This window comes from Bufo gargarizans, chromosome 7 (assembly GCF_014858855.1).
Source record: "Bufo gargarizans isolate SCDJY-AF-19 chromosome 7, ASM1485885v1, whole genome shotgun sequence".
In the NCBI taxonomy this organism is placed as follows: domain Eukaryota; kingdom Metazoa; phylum Chordata; class Amphibia; order Anura; family Bufonidae; genus Bufo; species Bufo gargarizans.
The window spans coordinates 155,898,589-155,921,508 of NC_058086.1; the positions used below are offsets into that span (position 1 = coordinate 155,898,589).

General features: G+C 45.1%; 1 protein-coding gene and 1 long non-coding RNA gene across 3 annotated transcripts in view; both read right to left on the minus strand.

Annotated features, from left to right (window-relative positions):
• Positions 1–22,920, minus strand: part of LOC122943543 — a 633,637-nt gene that overhangs the window by 562,841 nt on the left and 47,876 nt on the right. For both annotated transcript variants that reach the window (XM_044301358.1, XM_044301359.1), the window contains exon 2: positions 6,549–6,667. In XM_044301358.1, coding sequence (XP_044157293.1) covers positions 6,549–6,667 — 119 coding nt within the window. The remainder of the gene's footprint in view (positions 1–6,548; positions 6,668–22,920) is intronic.
• On the minus strand, positions 767–3,798 carry LOC122944101. The gene is made up of 3 exons (XR_006390943.1): positions 3,737–3,798; positions 1,757–1,916; positions 767–1,655 (listed from the first exon to the last, which is right to left on the minus strand). It is a non-coding gene; the product is annotated as an uncharacterized LOC122944101 (long non-coding RNA).

Genomic DNA, 22,920 nt, shown 5'->3' on the forward strand with positions numbered 1-22,920 from the left:
CCAATCCTAGGGCATTGTAGGTGTGAAATTCCATGTGTGTTGGTAGAGTGTGTGGTTTGTAGTCATCATGGAATGCTATAGACGGCGACGTGTTGCGGCACTTGTTGCAGCTATCCACCTGGAACGCTTGAGGAAAAGGCGGGACAGCAGGCGACGTTTCTGGGTCCATCCTGTGATTGCAAATAGACAGGAGAGGGGCCAGTTCTGGGCACTGTATGCCAACCTCCGTGCCCATGAGGACAAGTTTTTTGACTACACCAGGATGTCCATCCACAGGTTAGTACGTATACGTGGTTGCAATGTTTTTTCAATGGTTAAGCTAAGTGTTTTGTGCTTTTTGTATTGTTAACCATGAACATTTTATTGTTTCCCAGCTTTGACGAGCTCCTGGTGCTGTTGTCTCCTCATTTGCAGCGTCAGGACACCTTCATGCGGGACTGTATCCCACCAGTGGAAAGACTGGTCATTACTTTGCGGTAAGTAGCCTATTATTGTGGCCATTTAAACCATTTGCAGTGTGTTGTGCCATGATCTGAGTTTCGCCGTGTTTCTCTTGCTGTTTGTGACGTATGAGTGTTTGTGCGGGGGGGTATGTGATGTGTATGTTGTCAACGTGTGGCATAGATATCCCATACATGCATCATGTATCCACATTTGGCCATGTTTTACCCCTCACTTTCCAAAAATAGTCCAAACAGTTGCTTCAATTTTTTTAAACTTTGGTGAATGTATTCACATCATACATTTCCAAATAAAATGTGTTAAATCTGTTTTACAAACAAAGGAGCAATTTAGTATAAATAACATAAAAATATTACAAACATTTTTCTATATAAAAGTGCCCTTTTTGGCTCCAAAACCCTTGAGCCAGAGAATTTCCCTCTTCTAAGTTTCTCAAAGGGTTTCATATTGCGGCCCTGAAAACTCCGCCTCGGGATCCCGCCGTGTCTCTCTGGCTCCGCGAGACTGATTGGCGGGTGGCATTTCAGTGGTGGTGATGGTGCTTGGGCCCGTGCTTGAAGAGGGATATGGGTATGATGTGTGTTGTGTCTGCCATGTGTCAAGAGGGTGTTGTATGTTACTTTGTGTGTATGTGTGTGCTGGATATGTGTGAGGGTGTTGTTGTGCATGTTGGGGATGTAGTGGGCCAAATTGTGGGCCATATTGTGTGCCATATTGTGGCCCATATTGTGGGCAATATTGTTGCCCATATTGTGCTGGCTGCTGTGGGGCCTGCTGTGGGGCACTGATAGATGTTGCTATCTCATAAGGGATGCAATACTTATCAATGATGTTAGTCACCTCCTCCCTTACTTTTGTGACAAGATTTCTCGGCACATGTAGCATTTTCTCCTCTAGACTGAGGAGAAAATAGGCATCACTGCTAAGTTTTGGCACAGGATGTGCCAGGGCATCCAGGCAGCCTATTAGCCTGTCCTCATGCCTCTCTGTTCTCCTCCTTTTATGTCAGGGCTGCCGACTTGCCTCTGGTACGGCTTGGACAGTCTGCATGGGGCTGACGAAACTCGGAGTGGGGGGGGGGGCCTGGAGGACTCATTGGCCCCATAGATGGTCCGGGCTCACTGTCCATGATTGTGCCCTCGTCCTCTTCCTCATCAGCTTGCGCCTGGCTGTGTTCCCAGCTGCTATCGGTGCTGTGAAGTGGAAAATATAGGTAAGTATGTTCCCCATATGAAATTGAATGTATGTAATGTCATACCACATCCTCTCCTCAATGTGTATGCCCTTGACTCACCTCCGCATTTCCATGCACGGTATCAAAAATTACATTTGTGCTGCATGCACATAACTGGAGCGTGCGCCTGGGGACGATCCGCTCCTCTGCTCCCTTTCTTTGCGGCGATGGCGGATAAAGGCGTCTTTCAGGCTTTTCCATTTGCCTTTGATAGTGTTGACTATGAAAAAAGAAATAAAAAGCATCAGTTCATGTCTCTTTATTTTCTTACATTTGTTTCAGGTATCTAGCTACCGGACAGTCATTGGCCAGTCTATACTTCGCCTTTCTCATCGGGAAGTCCACAGCCAGTATGATCGTCCCGGAAACCTGCGTGGCAATTTGGGACGTCCTTCATCCTGCTGTGATGGCCCAACCACAGAAGGAGGACTGGCTGCAAATTGCAGATCAGTTTTTAGAATCCTGCAATTTCCCAAACTGTGTCGGCGCAATAGACAGCAAACACATCCGCGTTAAGAAGCCCATCAGGAGCGGGAGTCAATTTTTTAATTATAAAAAATATTTTTCGTTTGTTCTTTTTGCGGTGTGTGATGCAAACTATTGCTTCAGGTACATTGACGTGGGGTCCTACGGCAGCAGCTCAGACTCAGCTGTTTTGGGGCATTCTGCCTTTGGGCAAATGCTCAATAATAATGAGCTGGACCTCCCGGGGAACACCACACTGCCTGGGACCACTTATCCGGCTATGCCCTTTGTTTTTGTGGGGGACGAGGCCTTTGCGCTGGGGGAGCATCTGATGAGGCCGTACTCCAGCCGGGGACTCTCCATTGCCAGGCGGGTATTTAATTACCGGCTGACAAGGTCGCGCAGGGTGGTGGAGTGCGCCTTCGGCATTTTAGCAAACAAATGGCTCTTTCTCCATTCTCCCATTTATTTAAAATTGGAGACCGCCATCTCGGCCGTGAAGGCAGCGTGTGCTCTGCATAATTTTGTCCGTGTACGGGATGGCTTTAATTTTGAAGATTCCCTCAGCCATTCCTTTGAGAGTCCTAATCCGAGCGGTGTGCGTGGGAACCAGCACGGTGCAGCTGTCCGGGACCACTTCAACGCATATTTTTTGTCACCACATGGGGCGTTACCCTGGCAATTGGAAGCCATCTAAGTTTATGTTAATTTATATTTTTATTCTGAAAAGAGTGTTTATATATTATTTGATTTTCAAATTTGGTTGTTTATTACTAGGGCTAAATTAGAAATTTGGAAACGATCTTTTGTGCATTTCGTTTTTTTCACCTATATAGTGCCCCTTGAGGATGCCCCTATAGTGGCCATCAATAGTCGCCCATTAACAAGGGTTATAAATGTGGGCGAAATCATGTGTCCCATTTAAGTGGCCAATACTCGGCCAGTAGAATATAAGCCAAGGAGGGTGAAATAACGGATCCCATCAAGGTGCCCAATACTGGCACGTTAGAAACCGAAGCACCTAACATATGCCTGGCCACCCATAGCCCACAAACAGTCTAATTCTAAAAAGTACACAATATCAATAACAACTTAGGATTCAAATCCCTCAACCCAAACTTAGGCCTACATTTCAAAATGCCACTACATTTGCGGATTGAAAGAGCGCAGTCTGGCACAAGATAGTGGAACCACTGCAAATTGAACATACTGGGCCATTGCATTGTACCAGAATGTGGGGGAGGGTGAACCAGGACAGTACTAAAAACTAAAGGGGCGAGGGGACACTATTACAACATGTAATGTGCACATCATTCTTTGTAAACTAAGGCCACTGAGTGCCCATATACAAGAACAGGGATGGTGATGCTGCGTCCCTCTAGCTGTTGCTAAAATCCAAGTCCATGCATGCCTGCACAGGCTCCAGCAAGTAAAATACAGCCCAGCATTTGTGGAGGTGGCGTTTGACAACAGCTGGAGGGCTGCAGGTAGAGCTGGCCAGGGCTATTACATATAGTTGGGACACCATTGCACACAAGGAGTTTACTTTTCACATTAGAACATACATGGAAATACCTTTTCCCTGTTTCACTGTCTTGGTGAAACTTCTCCAATCTGGCCAGATGCTTTTGCCAATATCCTCCCAAGCCTGCTGCCTGCTCCTCCGATTTTTGTAGTTGGCATCCTGTGTGTCATACAGGCAGCGTTTGCCTTGCACCAGCCTGATGAGGTTCTCGGTGTCACACAGAGACTCCTCCATGCTGGATTCTCTCCACAAAACTGTGCTTTGCACCTGGTGTTGGGCCTTTTCCTGCATGTTGCAAAATCCAAGACGCGCGTTCGAACGCGCGTTTTCTGTGTCAAAAACGCGCTAAATTCAAGCGTTGTGCGTTCCCATTGAAGTCTATGGGCCAAAACGCGTGACAAACGCCCAAAAAAAAGCTCAAGAACTTGTTTATGCGTCGGGCGTTTTACAGCGCGTTCAAACGCGCTGTAAAACGCTCAAGTGTGAATCAGGTCCATAGGGAAGCATTGGTTTTCCAGTGTTGAGCGTTTTACAGCGCGTAGGAACGAGCTGTAAAACGCTCAGGTGTGAACTTAGGGAAAGGGTTTAGCTCCTGTGCTGGGTAGCCACTTATAACATACCACATTTCCTTTTATAGGAGCTGAAACAGAATCCTTTTCTCCCTGAAATGTAAGTGAGAGAAGGATCAACTAACCAGGGTATAGGGGTTATCTATGGAGTCTAGTACACCATGTGCCTGATACAATGCTACTCAACTCCTGGATTTGCTGCAGGCTCGGCTCCAGAGCCTGGTGTGATGGGGCACTCATCTGTAAACCGCTCCCGTCAGCCAGCAGACACTGCACTGTTCTCCAGTAGAAGGGGGTCGCACTGTCCGGACGCCATTGAGCAAGTCCTGTGGCTTTTTATGTATCCTGTGACCTGAAAGGACCTGCGATGTCCGGCCCCGCCCCCACCGTCTGGCGTCATAAGCCGGCGGCCAGAGGGAACGCATCTCAATGTTGTTCCAACCGCAATGCTCCTTCCCCTCTTGATAAAGCCCGCCTGGACCGCCGCAGGGGAATCTTTGCATGGGATCGCAACAGTCTGCGCACGTGCACAGGCCACCAGAAGAGGAGGGAGAGCCGCACTGTGAATCAGACCTCAGCCTGCATAAATGCCTTACAGGTGGGCCCCAAAAGAGCCTCCTGCTTCCTATCCTGGTAGGTCAGAAAAAACACTGGTGTTAGAGTGGGATTTAAACCTGTGTTTTTCCTGTTCTATCAGAGGAAGTCAGTCTCAGGATGTGGTGTCATGGAGACGACTAGGGAAATATGTAGTATCCTCTCCATATATACTAAGACTATAATCCTTAACTCTCCAGCATCTGTTAAAAACAGGATTCCACCTCAAGTTATTTTTGGTGCGGTTCAAAGTTCCAGTCTGTAAAAAAAAAAAAAAAAAAGCGCAGCACAAGTAAAATGCAACAGTGCTCCTTTAAGACTCTTTCTAATATGTAAAAACACCAAACAACATTACTATCATAAATTTCTCACGTGGAGTTATTCATATATCACCTATAAACGCTTCAAGAAGCTACCACAGAAGTTATCATAAACAATAATCTCTTTATTAGATATCCATCAGCAGTATATCATAAAAACATAAATCCGAAAGCAGTATTTATAGAAAGACGATCGTATTGACAAACATTTATATAAAAACAGAGAAAAGACTCCAGACCAAATAAGGGACTAGTACCGCCCCCCAGAAGAAAACCCACAGTTATGACAGAATCTGTGGGATGGGGTAGTAAACACGGCACACACAGCACACAGGGCAATAATTAGCAAGACACAATAGCCAAGGAGGCTATGTGAACCCGAGTGTCACCCCACACCATCTAAACTGCAGGGGGAGAAAAAAACAATTGAACATGCATAAAACCAGCAAAATGTATCTTACTGACCCTGGTCTAGAGTAGCCGCCAGACGATCGTTTCGCTCACGCTACCTCTTGGGGCAGTCTTTCTAATATGCCAGATATATCGACATACCCTTTCTCCGACATCCTGCAAGTACCTCCAAGTCCCCCTTTGTCAGAAACACTAGTTCCCGTTTTCCACTTAGGTCTCAGGCCACCACCACACCAGAGAAAAACAATCTGGCAGTCTAGATGCTAACATGTAGTATATATACTTTGTGCACCTCAGACTCACGCCAGCAACACCATTTAGGTATAGAATGGTAGTCTCTATGGCAGGCATGTCCAAACTGCGTCCCTCCAGCTGTTGCAAAACTACAACTCCCAGCATGCCCTAATAGCTGTAAGCTATCCAGGCATGCTGGGAGTTGTAGTTTTGCAACAGTTGGAGGGCCGCAGTTTGGACATGCCTGCTCTATGGTGTACCAGTCCTTATAGGTTCACCTTTCCTCCAGCAGACCACCAACCTTCACTTTAAAGGGGACCAGCACGTGGGACACACATAGATTGTATAGATCAAAGTTCTCCAGTCAATTGTGCCGATACTCCATGGTATACCACTGGTACCCTCTTTCTCTCCGACTACTTGCGGCTTCCATAAGCCTCTTTGGGATCCTCATGCAGGCTGGGGACACTCAAAATGTTAGGGCAGATGCTCCACCACGGAAGGCATCTACACCCCTGCACTCAGACCGGGACTCCAGACTTTCCTTGCATGAGGTCATATGGCGGGGAAGAAAGAGGGCGCGATCATGGCACACCTTTCGTCCTTATGTCATGCAACTACGCTTGCCTGAGATTAGTAAAGATTTTGACTTCAAACTCTATCAAGATGGATAAATTGAAATAACTTTTGGAGAGTTTATCATCTGTATGCTAACAGCATGAATCATCGCTCACCTGCTGTATCCATGTCAGCAAACACTGGTGGTGTACAGCTAAATCTGTGCAATCGCAGAAGTTTAGTATCGGCTCCTGGCCTTTCTTCTCAGTTTCCCGACATATAAAACATTCTTTTTCTGAAAATAAATATAAAAATATGAAGTAGGAGAAAGCTCAGGTTTATCTGCTTCTTAATAAAGAATAACCATTTGGTCAAAGTTATAATCTCAAATTAAAAATGGCTTCAACCTGGAATTAAAACCGCCTGGGTTTACATATTAGTGTAAGTTAAGGGAGGAAAAAAAATAATTAAAAATTAAAAAAAGTGAAAAATTAAACAAGTGTTTTTACCGCTATTGCCATAGTTTTTCGATTTTGCAGTGATGATTTTTTTTTAAGTGTATTTATTTATAAAATAAAAACAAACAAATGTAAAATAAAAGATAGTGTTCGGGAACATAACTGCAAGACCAGACCAAACTACAAAAACCACACATTCTCACAGCATTGATCTGCACTGCTTTCTATTTATTATTCTCTATATTTATGTATTGTATGTCTTTTTGGATATGAGACAAAAATGATTTTTGTATTACATGTGTTTTTTGTAGTTTGGTCTTATTTATAAAAAAGCAGCAGGCTGGGACTGACAGTTAAAGGGGTTGTCCGTTTTTTACTATTAATGACCTATCCTCAGGATAGGTCATCAATATCAGATCAGTGGGGATCTGACACTCGGCACCCCTACCAATCAGCTGTTTAAAGAGAAGGCAGTGCTCATATGAGCGCTGCCTTCTCTGCTCTTATTACCTGCTCGTCACAGCAAGTACACTGGCGAGCAGGGTAATTACAAGCATTGCTTCCCCATTCAGTTCTATGTGGTGACTAAGTCCTATTCATTTGAACAGATGGATCCATCCCATAAAAGTGAGTGTGGATGTCATAATTGTAATTACACTTTTCTCCGCTGCAATTGCTGCAGTGAGCAGGTAAACTGTGCAGAGAATGCAGCGCTCGTACGAGGGCTGCTTTCTCTTCAAATAGCTGCACAGTGGGGGTGGAAGACCTAGGACATATCCTGATGTCCAAAAAAGCTAAACAACTCCATTAGGCTACATTCACACAACCGTGGAAAAAACAAAACAAAAAAAAACAGAAGTTAAAAAATGGCAAACCATCCGTTTTAACAGCCTTTTTTAAATTAATGCCTTTTTGAGACACCGCTGTTAAAGACAGTCCTTCAATTGTATGGGGGCTGCACGTCATAGGAAAACAAAATATAGTCAGTTATTTACAGGCTATCAGAAAAACAGTTGTGTGAATAACAGCATAGACTGGCTTTGTTCTTAAAACAATCATGACGGCTGTTTAACACTGTTGTCACACAGCCATTTTTCACAGTTTTGTAAATGTAGCCTTAAGGGTCCTGCCACATTAAGTTAGGCACTTTTCTCTTCTTTACAACACTTGTACATTAGCTTTACGGTTTTTCGTCTTATTTTTTACTTCTTGCCTTCCAGGAACCATAATTTATTTTTCCCCATTCACATAACTGTATGTTTTTTATGTGGCACACAGCACATTTTAATATTGCGTACGATATAGTGAGAAGCATGAAAAAAAAAATTTCTAAATTGGGAAAAAACCCTCACTTCCTACATTGTTTTATGGGTTGTTTCTAGTGTTGAACTAATCGAAGTAGCTGAAGTAAACTTAGATACGAATTTCTAGAAAAACTCGTGGTAAATCAATTTATTCCTAAAATGGTGGCTGAAAATAAAAAGATTATACTCGCGTGATCACGCTGGGCGTGCGCAGTGACGTCAATTATTGTGTCACTGCAAGCACCCAAGCACCCACACTAGCCGCAGGTCCTTTGGAGGGTTTTCTTCAATCCAGATGGGAGCCGTCGGCCTCTCCGCGAGCAAGTGGATAAGGCAAGAAGAATTTTTTTTAACCCCTGAAAAAGGGTTAATGCGAGCCACAAATGCCTCGATCAGCATTTAACGTGACAGCTGAAGGGTTAAGTGACATGGATGGCATGATTGCCATTCCAAGTTATTGTGCCCGCTCCCTACAAAATTTAAGATTCGTGCCTAAGTAAATTCATAACAAAATCGAATTTGTTCCGTGAAGCTGCTGAATCAAATTTTTCAAAACTTCTATCATGTCTAGTTGCTACAAGGTTCCTTTTGCAGTAAAACTGAGCTAATAGTGATGCTAAATGGATATAATTTAACACAAAAAAAAATAAAAAAATCTTTGCATTACCATACTCTAACCCCTACAATTTTTTTTATTGTATGTCTTCATAGCTGTGTGGGGGCAAATTTTTCTGTGGGGAGTTTTGTAGTTTTTATTGATAGCATGTTGGTGTGTGTGTAATTTTTTTTATCACTTTTTATTCATTTTCTTTGGGAGGTGAAATGAGCAAAAATTGCATTTTGAGATGTGGCGATACCAATGATCTTTAATTTTTTTAATACTTATTTTTATATGTAAAATGAGAAAAGGGAGTTTTTAAATATATTATAAAAAAAATTTTTGCATTTATTTTTAGTCCCCCTAGGTGACTTTACCATATCACTTACCTAATCTCTTATCCCTTTAGACTGCAATGATTTACCATTACAGTATGTGGGAGAATCACTACATTGCTATAAAAACCTTCCACAAAAAGGGCTGGAGAATTAGGAACTTTGCTATGGCAGGCCTCAGAACCTTCAGAAGGCCTAAGGCTGCCATAGCAACCAAACTGCTCCCGCAATCTCATTGTGGGGGAACCGTTTGGTCACCAGGAGCACCACTCCTCCAGAAAATGACAACTCAGATGCTGTGATCGCAACAGACCACGACATCTGAGGGGTTAAATGCCCATGATCAGCATTGTTGCCAATACCTTAGTCTGCCACCTGGTGTCTGCTGTGTATAATAGACAATAGATTGCTATGGTCCCCACTCACCTTCTGAGCAGGTGCCAGACACCTGTCATACATATACAACAGATGTTGGGAAGGGGTTATGATATGCCCCATTTACCAGACACTATAAAATTGTCTAATGATTGACAAAAAAGGTCTGAAATACATAATACATCTTGTGCAAGGGGTGTATGCCAGTTTTTGGTGCAATCCCCTGATGTTTTCTAGAAGTTTACACAATTGGACTGACTGCAGTGGGTTATATGAGCACCTCACTGCTGTAGCTTGTTTGGTAGGACCATTCTGCTTCTGGAGTGAAAGGAGGACTGAGTAAATCTAATCTGTAACATTTCAACAAGTTTTTTTACATGTAATTTTTACTAACTCTCCCAAAAAAAAAAAAAAAAACACGATAGAGATAGAAATATCAAAAAGAGGGCAGGACTCTAAAGTAAGAGGAAAAAACGTATTCACCCAAGTAGTACAGCAACGTTTCAGCTCAACAACAAAGCCTTTCTCAAGCTTGAGGAAGGCTCCATTGTTGAACTGAAAATTGTTGTACCACTTGGGTGACTAAAAAGTTCTCTCTTTTTTTCTATTGTGGGTAATTGCTTATTCCCATTGGGCTTTGCACCCACCTATTGCTGCTGTCTTTTTGTCTTTATATTTTGCTCAGTTTTGTATCCGTTTTTTTCAGTGTTCTGTTATATTTTGATAGCATTTTAAACCTTTTTTTTTTTTAGGAAGTGGGATAAACCAAAAAACAGCAGCACCGATATATATGGAAAAAATAAATAAAAAATTGCTGGTCTATGCGTTGATTATGCCAATTAAGTATATATTTTCCTTTTTGGGCAGACTAGATGGGCCAAATGGTTCTTTTCAGCCGACACATTCTATGTTTCTAGGTTTTCACATAATAAAGCTTTTTATGGAAAAAAAAGTTTTACTTTATTTTGTCTTGCTTGTTGACTTTAATTTCTATATGCGTGATTACTCATAATACACCAGAATGATTCTGAATGGCAGACCTGACATCTAGGGGGTTAAAGAGACAACATCTGAATTCTCTCCAATAACAGCCATCTTCACATTGCAGCCGTAGTCTTGCTGTCAGGGCCGGCGCCACCTGTAAGGCGACCCCGTGCGGTTTTAAAAAAAAAAGCGTTGGTTAAGTGGCGGCCGGGCCGGTCCTGCCGCAAGTTTTTTTTTTAAAGTACGGCGGCGGGGCTGGCGCGTCTATGATTGTGCACAGCCTGGGCGCAGCCTGGAGAGAGAAACTTACAGGAGGGAAGCTCCTATAATGTAGTGTGGCCGAGCTCTGTTCGGTCCGCGGTACAGGAGCATTTGTTTCCTGTACCCCGCCGGACTGACAGGAAGTGCTCACTTAGAAGAGTGTGAGAAAGTCCCAGAACCACTACATAGTTTAATGTAGTGGTACTGGTGTCTATAGCCTGTTCCTGCAGAAAAAAGACACTGCAGTACTGGTGGTAAAGGAGCACTATAGTGCCAGGAAAACAAACTCATTTTCCTGGCACTATATAGTTGTTAGGAGTGGGGCACCCTCGTGTCCCCCTCCCACTGGGCTGAAGGGGTTAAAACCCGTTCAATCACTTACTTTTCTCCAGCACCGGCACTGGGAACTCTTCTCCCCGATCCTCCTCTCAGCTGCGCTTGCGCACTCATTCAAAACTATGTTCTGCATCTTCCCACTGTAATTTTCACAATGAGAATCGCGGAAGCACCTCTAGCGGCTGTCAGGGAGACAGCTACAAGAAGTTTGATTAACTCTAAGGGAAACATAGCAGTTCTTTTAATTTAAATGCTGAGAAAGGGGTGGAACATATGTGATGTCATCATATGGGCAGATCTGATAAGGGGGGGCGGCAATTTTTATCTTGCCTAGGGCGGCAAGAATCCTTGCACCGGCCCTGCTTGCTGCTGATCCCTTGGGTACACTGACAGAGCCACAAAAGCATATCCTTGGACCTCTGAGAACTCCTGCCAGTGCCATCCTATTACAGTTCTGTAATTAAGGGGTCGTTGGCATATTTATGCGTTTACCAATTTCCAAAATAAACCAAGTTACAATCAATTCAATCAAACACCATTTTGGGAGTCTTAACCTACATTAACAATGTTATTTATTATATTAAGAATCCAAAAGTAAAAACGCTGGGGGAGATTTATTAAACTGGTGTAAGGCTACTTTCACATCTGTGTTTTTCCTTTCTGGTATTAATATCAGTCATAGGATCTCAATAATGCAGAAAAACGCTTCAGTTTTGTCCCCATTCATTGTCAATGGGGACAAAATTGAACTGAATGCACCAGAATGCATTCCGTTCCATTAGGTTGCGTTCCCATGCGGTACAAAAAAACATTGCAAGCAGCATTTTTCTGTCCACCATGGGATGCGGAGCAAGACGGATCCGTCATGTCACACAATGAAAGTCAATAGTGCCGGATTCGTTTTCAGAGAAAAAAGAAAACTGATCCAGCACACATTGACTCAATGATTTTAGTGCTGGATCTATTCATAACTGATGCAGCCAGTTGTAGTATCCTGACAGAAGAGTTTTTGCTGATCCATGCCAGATCAGGCAAAAACGCAGATTTAAAAGTAGCCTAAAGTAGAACTGGATTAGTTGCCAACAACCACCAATCAGATTCCACCTTTCATTTTTGACAGCTCCTTTGGAAAATGAAAGGGGGAATCCGATTGGTTGCTATAAACAACTAAACAAGTTCTACTTTACCCCAGTTTGATAAATCTCCCCCACTGACTCCTACAGTATGTACATAGCACATCCCACTTTAGTGAAAACATAACCTAAATGTCTGGACTCCAATAGCAGCAAATACAATCTAAAGCATGGTTAGCTCTTTTATGTCAAGGTGGCCATTTTATTAGAAAATGCAAAGCCAATGATGACCATGGTTATAAAAAACTTGTGCATGCAGATATATCAATGTATATTTTCTTTCAATTCCAGTGTTGGTACCTTTCAATGATTTGTGGTTGACAGTTGGAGCATCAGAGGAAAAAGAATAAAAATATAAAATATTCCATCTACAGCTGTCCAGAAACCTTGACTTTCTAAAGCACTTTGTGTAGAAGGACATATGCAGAACATTAGCCATGTTCCAACAATAATGCATCCCTTTCATGATTTTTTTCCCCCATTAAGCCGTACACAATAGCTATAGATAAATGTAGAATGACACAGTACACATTAGGAGTAGAGATAAGAAAATCGAAGCTGACGAAGTGGAATTCCATGAAAAATTTGATTCGTACCGAAGCCGAATTTCCTCGTGATTCGTGGTAATGAATCGCATTTTTTCCTAAAATGGCTGCTGCACGTTTGAGGTCATGGAGCATGGAACTCGGGGAACGCGGGATCACCCAGAATGCCATGCATGCAGCCAATCAGCAGCCAGCCCTGTGATTTTACAGCTCTATAAATGGCCTCAGCCATCTTGGATTCTGCAATTTTCCAGTGTACTTCGTGCAGGGAGAGACATCAGCAGGCGATGGGGGACAGTGCTAGAAAAAAAAAAAAAAACTTCATTGTCCTAAAAAATAAATAAAATTCATAATCTATACATACACAGCATTTTTGGAGGTTACAGCCTGGGTAATCGGAACAATCCTGTTACACTTTGCCAGCTACATTTGTACTTTGCTCAGAAGCCCCAGGCAGATGGGTGTGTGCTCAGTCTAAAAGAGGCGCTACCCTCAAATAAATATTACAAGAAAATTTAGACTGACATTCTTATTCATAGTCATAGGTGCATATCCATAAAGCAAACATGATTAAGAATATGTCAGTCTAAATTTTCTTGTTTATTTGAGGGTAGAGCCTCTTAGACTGAGCATACGCCCATCTACCTGGAGCTTCTGAGCAAAGTACAAATGTAGCTGGTTCCTTCACTGCCCTGATAATGTGGACTTGGATAAGTCCAAGAGAGGTGATATATTAGTGATAGGGACCAGTCTGCGGAAGCCACCTTGACGCTTGGTAGATGGGTCCGACACAAGTTTGATCAAAATGTGCGCTAAGAGCTTCCATTGATCCAGTCAAGTTTGTTGAGGTGTAGAACCCTGATAAAAATGTATGTGTAGATGAGTCCCTATTACTGTTCAAAGGGAAGAATAGATTCCGCCAGTATCTGCCTAGCAAACGGGCAAGGTATGGCATAAAAATATACAATCTTTGTGAGAGTAGTTCCGGGTACACCCATAAGTTCCACGTTTATGAAGGGAGAGATTCCCGAATAGAACCCCCAGAATGCCCCCCCCCCATCCTAGGAGTTGTGTGGGACTTACTGCACCCACTGCTGGATAAGGGTTACCACCTCTATGTGGATAACTATTATACTAGCATACCCCTATTCAGGTCCCTAACTGCCAGAGGTACTGTGGCTTGCGGCACAGTGCTTAGAAATCATAGAGGCCTCCCAAGATCCCTGATAGGGCAACCACTGAGAATGGGTGAAAGTAGGGCTCTCCTCCATGATAACATGCTGGTGGTTAAGTACAAGGACAAGAGGGACATCCTTATACTGACCAACATTCACACTAAACCCAGCTCCTCTGCCCCTGTACGTGGCACCACAACCACTACCCCCAAAACAGTTTGTATCCTGGACTACAACAGGCACATGGGAGGGGTGGCTCTTGCAGAACAAACTCATGAAGCCCTACAATGCCACACGAAAAACAAAAGTGTGGTACAAAAAGCTGGCTGTACACATTGTACAGATGGCAATGTGTAAGTGTTATTTCATTCTGCAGGCCACAGAGGAACTTTCCTTCAGTTCCAAGAGGTGGTAATCAAGGCCCTAATTTTCAAACCGAGGCCGGGGAGGGTCCCAGTACTTCAGGGCAACATTTTCCAGGTCAGGTTCCCCAGACAGCAAGTAAGGGAAAGACCCAAAAAGGATGCAAGGTTTGTTCCAAAAGGTGGATAAGGAAAGACACCATTTACCACTGTGAAACCTGCCCTGAAAAACATGGCCTGTGCATGCAGGATTGTTACAAAATCTACCACACATCCATGTAGTAATTTAATTTCATCCATGATGTACCCAGTAGTTTTACCACCTTATATATCCGATTTAGTCCTCATAGCTTACAGATACACTTTATCAACCACTACATATTCATTTCTGTGCCCGGGGTAGACACCTGCTTCGCAGGTGACTACCTGCCTGGAAAGTAGCGGTGCACGGAGGCAGCAGCGATAGAAGTCAGTCAGTGTGTAGTGTTGGGGGTAAAAATTACCTACTCGGCAGTGTGGCAGTTATTTGTTAAGCTGCCGGTGAGCATTTCCATATGTAGAATCTGTGGGCACCACGGCCCTACATCAACATATGCAGCGTTCACTATAAAGTGGCCTGAAAGAACTGTGGCTCTGATGTGGTGGCCCAGCCTATTTTAGGCAGTTAAGGCTCCACCACCTCAGTTGAAGGGAGCTGCCTGTCCTTCCCATCATCTGCTGGTCCTGTTCCTCCTCCTACTCCTTGTCAGTCAGTCATTCTGTCAGCAATCGATAACCGAAGCGATTGTCAAGAGACAACAGTATGCGTGCACTCATCCAACAGCACAGACGCTGAATGTGCTCCTGTCCAAGGTGCTGGTGCTGCAGTCCCTCCCTTTCCAAGTGGTGGACTTCTGAACCTTTCAAAGAACTGATGGCTTGTGCCGAGTTCTTGGAGGGCCATAGCTACCTTAAGAAGAACTCGCCTGTCCACCCAAAATGTGGAGAGACTGACCTTTGTCAAGATGAATCAGGCGTGGATCAGCCAGGATTTCCACCCACCAATGCTTGATGCATCAGACTAGATCATCCATGGTGCCACACCAACGCTTTGACAAAAGAGAGTTTCTTCTGGGTACCTGCCTCAGCTACTATTCTGATGCTGCCACACATCTGATGCCAAGTGCTCCTTCTTTCACCCAACATCTTCAGCGGGTACTGGTATTGCCACCCACCTCCATACTATGTCACCTTGCCACTCTGTGGTCCTCTCATGCTACTCCCACCTCCACACTGTCATTGGGCCACTTTGTGGCCCCCTCCTGATGTTTCCATCTCACCAGTATGTCATAGGGCCTCTTTGTGGACTTATGCTGTTCTCACCCTCCCCACTATTTTGCCTTTCAGCCTGACTGACATCATTTATTTGACCCTTCTTCTGAACTATCAGAAGGAAGGAAAAGTGATAGACACGGATCCTGTCTGTAGCAGCTGTAAGGCCTGTATGGTCCCATCAGAATTGGCTTATGATTTTGTAGCCAAAAGCAGGAGTGGGTACAAAAACACAGAACACATGCAAATATTCCATTCACGTGTCATCTCAGTTTTGGATCCACTCCTGTTTTTTTGGCATTCGCAATACTGATGGATTACTGACCAATTGAAGGCGGATGCTAAACAGACAGGATCAGTTTTTTGGGGGTTATTTTTCTTACGGATCAGAGGAAGGGTAAATAATCAGTGAAGTCAACACAAACTTACTGCTGACACCCTCTTCACTCTGTCGGGGGCCTCTACTTGTATAAGCGTTTAATAGAACAGGTTCTGTAGACATCTATGAGGAATCAGCTGACTGTGTAAAAGGAGTGCGCTTCTTCTTGGCGCCAACAACGACCTGTAAGGCTGAGTTCATACTTGTTATTTGTTCAGTGACTGCCCTAATAAGTGAAGTCTGAAGGGATTCTAAGAGTGATGCCCGTCATCTGCATGTCATACTGACTCGCAGTATAATTTTACTACCAAAGCAGATTCCCTATGCGAGTTACTGAAAAGCACACAGTGTTGTACACCAATGCAGCCATGAAATAGCAATTTTTTTTTAAAAGCAATTCACCATAAATAAATTCGGATCGAACCAAATTTTTTCAAAAAATTCAGCGAACCAGACAAATTTTGAAAAAATTTCAATCATCTCTAATTAGGAGAGGAATTCTGTGTAAATGAATGGCTTTGGTCAGACATAAGAGGCAAGTGGGGAATCTGACCAGGGTCTTTTGAAAGCAACCCAATTTTCCCTTGTACTAGTATGTAAGCCATAGTATACATAACAATGCCTTTATGTAACACATCTGCTTAGTATTCTACTAAAACACCTTGCCATGTCTACAAGCATTTAACAATGTAGAAACATTTATCAATGGTGTCAAACTGGCCATGCCTTTAGGAGTCGGAAAAATTGAGCACATTGCATGATGGTGCCCCTATAGATTGAGTACATGTATACAAATACCCATATTTGGCATACCGTACAACATCTCTGGGCCACACCACCTCTGATGGCATAGATCTCACAATGGCAGTGTGCACTTAACCAGAATTGTTTAACTACATAATAAACTTTTTATATCTTTATATAACAATAGATCAGGGAATACTGAAATTGAATAAAATTCTAGAACGTCTTGATTCATAATGTACTTTTGATATCACATATAGGTGATTCTAACTGTAAAAGATGGTCAATTTAAAACGGATCCCTCCTTTGGCAAGGATGACAAAAAGTAATGTGTATGAGACTGACTCTCCCCATCCAGATTGTTGGGAGAGAAAAGCATGAGCCTCTTTGAATTTTCAGCTAATGAAGGCATATGGGCACCTTCGGACCACACGTACGGTAGGTGGGAAATGAGACAGTTTTCAAGTAACTGATCACCCCATGGTCCTCAGAAAACCAGGTTAAACAAAAATATCCTAAAGTGAAGATATACAGTAAATGAGTCATAGAGAGGAGTGAAGTATTGGAAAATTCCATTCGACTGCTTTGCCGAATTTTCCCAAAATATTTGCTTCATTACGAATTACTTTGTCACAAAGCAAATTTTTTGGGTAAATAGCGGGTACAATGAGAGGGAGCGGCGGTTGCACCACTCCTCATTATTGTACCCCTCAGATGCCACATTAATCGCTAATTATTGTCAGATGCAGCAAAGTGTAAAAAAAAAATATATATCATACTTATCTCATCCATTTGATTACAAAAAGCCAGCCGCCGCCATCCTGATTGCAGTGCTCTGCTGCTCCTGGTCTAGGTTTCCTGTTCCCTTCTTGACACTGACCACTGCATATAAAATCACTGAAAAGTAGAGTTGAGCGGACACCTGGATGTTCGGGTTCGAGAAGTTCGGCCGAACTTCCCGGAAATGTTCGGGTTCGGGATCCGAACCCGATCCAAACTTCGTCCCGAACCCCATTGAAGTCAATGGGGACCCGAACTTTTCGGCACTAAAAAGCCTGTAAAACAGCCCAGGAAAGGGCTAGAGGGCTGCAAAAGGCAGCAGCATGTAGGTAAATCCCATGCAAACAAATGTGGATAGGGAAATGAATTAAAATAAAAATTAAATAAATAAAAATTAACCAATATCAATTGGAGAGAGGTCCCATAGCAGAGAATCTGGCTTCACGTCACCCACCACTGGAACAGTCCATTCTCAGATATTTAGGCCCAGCACCCAGGCAGAGGAGAGAGGTCCCGTAACAGAGAATCTGTCTTCATGTCAGCAGAGAATTAGTCTGCATGTCATAGAGAATAAGGCTTTACGTCACCCAACATTGGAACAGTCCATTGGCATATATTTAGGCCCCGGCACCCAGACAGAGGAGAGGTTCATTCAACTTTGGGTAGCCTCGCAATATAATGGTAAAATGAAAATAAAAATAGGATTGAATGAGGAATTGCCCTGGAGTACAATAATATATGGTTAAGGGGAGGTAGTTAATGTCTAATCTGCACAAGGGATGGACAGGTCCTGTGGGATCCATGCCTGGTTCATTTTTATGAATGTCAGCTTGTCCACATTGGCTGTAGACAGGCGGCTACGTTTGTCTGTAATGACGCCCCCTGCCATGCTGAATACACGTTCAGGCAAAACGCTGGCCGCCGGGCAGGCCAGCACCTCCAAGGCATAAAAGGCTAGCTCTGGCCACGTGGACAATTTAGAGACCCAGAAGTTGAATGGGGCCGAACCATCAGTCAGTACGTGGAGGGGTGTGCACACGTACTGTTCCACCATGTTAGTGAAATGTTGCCTCCTGCTAACACGTTGCGTATCAGGTGGTGGTGCAGTTAGCTGTGGCGTGTTGACAAAAGTTTTCCACATCTCTGTCATGCTAACCCTGCCCTCAGAGGAGCTGGCTGTGACACAACTGCCTTGGCGACCTCTTGCTCCTCCTCTGCCTTGGCCTTGGGCTTCCACTTGTTCCCCTGTGACATTTAGGAATGCTCTCAGTAGCGCGTCTACCAACGTGCGCTTGTACTCGCGCATCTTCCTATTACGCTCCAGTGCAGGAAGTAAGGTGGGCACATTGTCTTTGTACCGTGGATCCAGCAGGGTGGCAACCCAGTAGTCCGCACATGTTAAAATGTGGGCAACTCTGCTGTCGTTGCGCAGGCACTGCAGCATGTAGTCGCTCATGTGTGCCAGGCTGCCCAGGGGTAAGGACAAGCTGTCCTCTGTGGGAGGCGTATCGTCATCATCCTGCCTTTCCCCCCAGCCACGCACCAGTGATGGGCCCGAGCTGCGTTGGGTGCCACCCCACTGTGACCATGCTTCATCCTCATCCTCCTCCACCTCCTCCTCATCCTCCTCATCCTCCTCGTCCTCCAGTAGTGGGCCCTGGCTGGCCACATTTGTACCTGGCCGCTGCTGTTGCAAAAAACCTCCCTCTGAGTCACTTCGAAGAGACTGGCCTGAAAGTGCTAAAAATGACCCCTCTTCCTCCTCCTCCTCCTCCTGGGCCACCTCCTCTTCCATCATCGCCCTAAGTGTTTTCTCAAGGAGACATAGAAGTGGTATTGTAATGCTGATAACGGCGTTATCGCCACTGGCCATGTTGGTGGAGTATTTGAAACAGCGCAACAGGGCACACAGGTCTCGCATGGAGGCCCAGTCATTGGTGGTGAAGTGGTGCTGTTCCGTAGTGCTGTTCCGTAGTGCGACTGACCCGTGCGTGCTGCAGCTGAAACTCCACTATGGCCTGCTGCTGCTCGCACAGTCTGTCCAGCATGTGCAAGGTGGAGTTCCACCTGGTGGGCATGTCGCATTTGAGGTGGTGAGCGGGAAGGCCGAAGTTACGCTGTAGCGCAGACAGGCGAGCAGCAGCAGGATGTGAGCGCCGGAAGTGCGAACAGACGGCCCGCACTTTATGCAGCAGCTCTGACATGTCGGGGTAGTTGTGAATGAACTTCTGCACCACCAAATTCAGCACATGCGCCAAGCAAGGGATGTGCGTCAAACCGGCTAGTCCCAGAGCTGCAACGAGATTTCGCCCATTATCGCACACCACCAGGCCGGGCTTGAGGCTCACCGGCAGCAACCACTCGTCGGTCTGTTGTTCTATACCCTGCCACAACTCCTGTGCGGTGTGGGGCCTGTCCCCCAAACATATGAGTTTCAGAATGGCCTGCTGACGTTTACCCTGGGCTGTGCTGAAGTTGGTGGTGAAGGTGTGTGGCTGACTGGATGAGCAGGTGGAAGAAGAGGAGGAGGAAGCCGAGTAGGAGGAGGTGGCAACAGGAGGCAAAGAATGTTGCCCTGCGATCCTTGGCGGCGGAAGGACGTGCGCCAAACAGCTCTACGCCTGGGGCCCAGCTGCCACTACATTTACCCAGTGTGCAGTTAGGGAGATATAGCGTCCCTGGCCAGGCTTACTGGTCCACGTATCTGTGGTTAGGTGGACCTTGCCACAGATGGCGTTGCGCAGTGCACACTTGATTTTATCGGATACTTGGTTGTGCAGGGAAGGCACGGCTCTCTTGGAGAAGTAATGCCGGATGGGAACAACATACTGTGGGACAGCAAGCGACATGAGCTGTTTGAAGCTGTCTGTGTCCACCAGCCTAAATGACAGCATTTCATAGGCCAGTAGTTTAGAAATGCTGGCATTCAGGGCCAGGGATCGAGGGTGGCTAGGAGGGAATTTACGCTTTCTCTCAAATGTTTGTGAGATGGAGAGCTGAATGCTGCCGTGTGACATGGTTGAGATGCTTGGTGACGGAGGTGGTGTTGGTGTTGGTGGTACATCCCCTGTTTGCTGGGCGGCAGGTGCCAACGTTCCTCCAGAGGCGGAGGAAGAGGCCGAGGCGGCAGCAGCAGAAGAGGCCGAGGCGGCAGCAGCAGAAGAGGTAGCAGGGGGAGCCTGAGAGACTTCCTTGGTTTTTAGGTGTTTACTCCACTGCAGTTCATGCTTTGCATGCAGGTGCCTGGTCATGCAGGTTGTGCTAAGGTTCAGAACGTTAAAGCCTCGCTTCAGGCTCTGATGGCATAGCGTGCAAACCACTCGGGTCTTGTCGTCAGCACATTGTTTGAAGAAGTGCCATGCCAGTGAACTCCTTGAAGCTGCCTTTGGGGTGCTCGGTCCCAGATGGCGGCGGTCAGTAGCAGGCGGAGTCTCTTGGCGGCGGGTGTTCTGCTTTTGCCCACTGCTCCCTCTTTTGCTACGCTGTTGGCTCGGTCTCACCACTGCCTCTTCCTCCGAACTGTGAAAGTCAGTGGCACGACCTTCATTCCATGTGGGGTCTAGGACCTCATTGTCCCCTGCATCATCTTCCACCCAGTCTTGATCCCTGACCTCCTGTTCAGTCTGCACACTGCAGAAAGACGCAGCAGTTGGCACCTGTGTTTCGTCATCATCAGAGACATGCTGAGGTGGTATTCCCATGTCATCATCAGGAAACATAAGTGGTTGTGCGTCAGTGCATTCTATGTCTTCCACCACTGGGGAAGGGCTGGGTGGATGCCCCTGGGAAACCCTGCCAGTGGAGTCTTCAAATAGCATAAGAGACTGCTGCATAACTTGAGGCTCAGACAGTTTCCCTGGTATGCATGGGGGTGATGTGACAGACTGATGGGCTTGGTTTTCAGGCACCATCTGTGCGCTTTCTGCAGAAGACTGGGTGGGAGATAATGTGAACGTGCTGGATCCACTGTCGGCCACCCAATTGACTAATGCCTGTACCTGCTCAGGCCTTACCATCCTTAGAACGGCATTGGGCCCCACTAAATATCGCCGTAAATTATGTCGGCTACTGGGACCTGAGGTAGTTGGTACACTAGGACGTGTGGCTGTGGCAGAACGGCCACGTCCTCTCCCAGCACTAGAGGGTCCACTAACACCACCACGACCATGTCCGGGTCCGCGTCCTTTACTAGATGTTTTCCTCATTGTTATCGTTCACCACAACAACAAAAATATTATTTGGCCCAATGTATTGAATTCAAATTCAGGCCTTTTTTTTTTTTTTTTTTTTTTTTTTTTTACAGACACCTAACACTATCTGGCTATCTATTTAGGTACCGTATTACACTAATACAGGCACAGCAGTAACCACAGATTTAGCTGAATATAAATTTGAGGCTTAGTATTTAGGCGCTGGGTGACAGGTATAGGTTTACTGACAGAATTAGACTTGGAAATGCACAGTAGCGTGTGTGTGAAGTTATTCAGAATGACCCTATGTGCACCTTGAATCTGATATACCCTTTTAGGGATAGATTTAATATAGCTCTAATACAGCAGAAACCACTAAATTAGGAAATTGCTAAATTGGGAATTGTATTTCAACCCAGAACAAAAACTGTGCTTTGACGGACACTAAATAACTTGACCAGCCACAGCAGTAACGACAGATTTAGCTGGATATAAATTTGAGGCCTAGTATTTAGGCGCTGGGTGACAGGTATACGTTTACTGACAGAATTAGACTGGGATATGGCCAAAAGATAACCACACTATTGATGGTTAAATGCACTTGGTGTGACAGCTTGACCAACCACACTACTAAGGGTTAAATGCACTTGGTGACAGGCGCAGCTTGCCCCTGATGTAGTATATGGCCAAAAAATAAACCGACTATTGCTGGTTAAATGCACTTGGTGTGACAGCTTCACCCTGATGTAGGATTTAGCCAAAAAACAACCACACCATTGAGGGTTAAATGCACTTGGTGGCAGCTTGTGCTGGCACTCCACAAGACACAAAATGGCCGCCGATCACCCCAGAAAAAAGTGACTGAAAAACGCTCTGGGCAGCCTAAAAACAGTGAGCAATTCAATAGCAGCAGTTCAATTATCCACAGCTGCAGATCGATCTCTGAATGAAGTCCTTTGGAGGAGTTAATCACTGCCTAATCTCGCCCTAACGTCGCGGCTGCAACCTCTCCCTATGCTGATCAGAGCAGAGTGACGTGCGGCGCTACGTGACTCCAGCTTAAATAGAGGCTGGGTCACATGGTGCTCTGGCCAATCACAGCCATGCCAATAGTAGGCATGGCTGTGACGGCCTCTTGGGGTAAGTAGTATGACGCTTGTTGTTTGGCCGCTTTGCAGCCTTTCAAAAAGCGCCAAGAAAGCGACGAACACCGAACCCGGACTTTTACGAAAATGTCCGGGTTCGGGTCCGTGTCACGGACACCCCAAAATTCGGTAC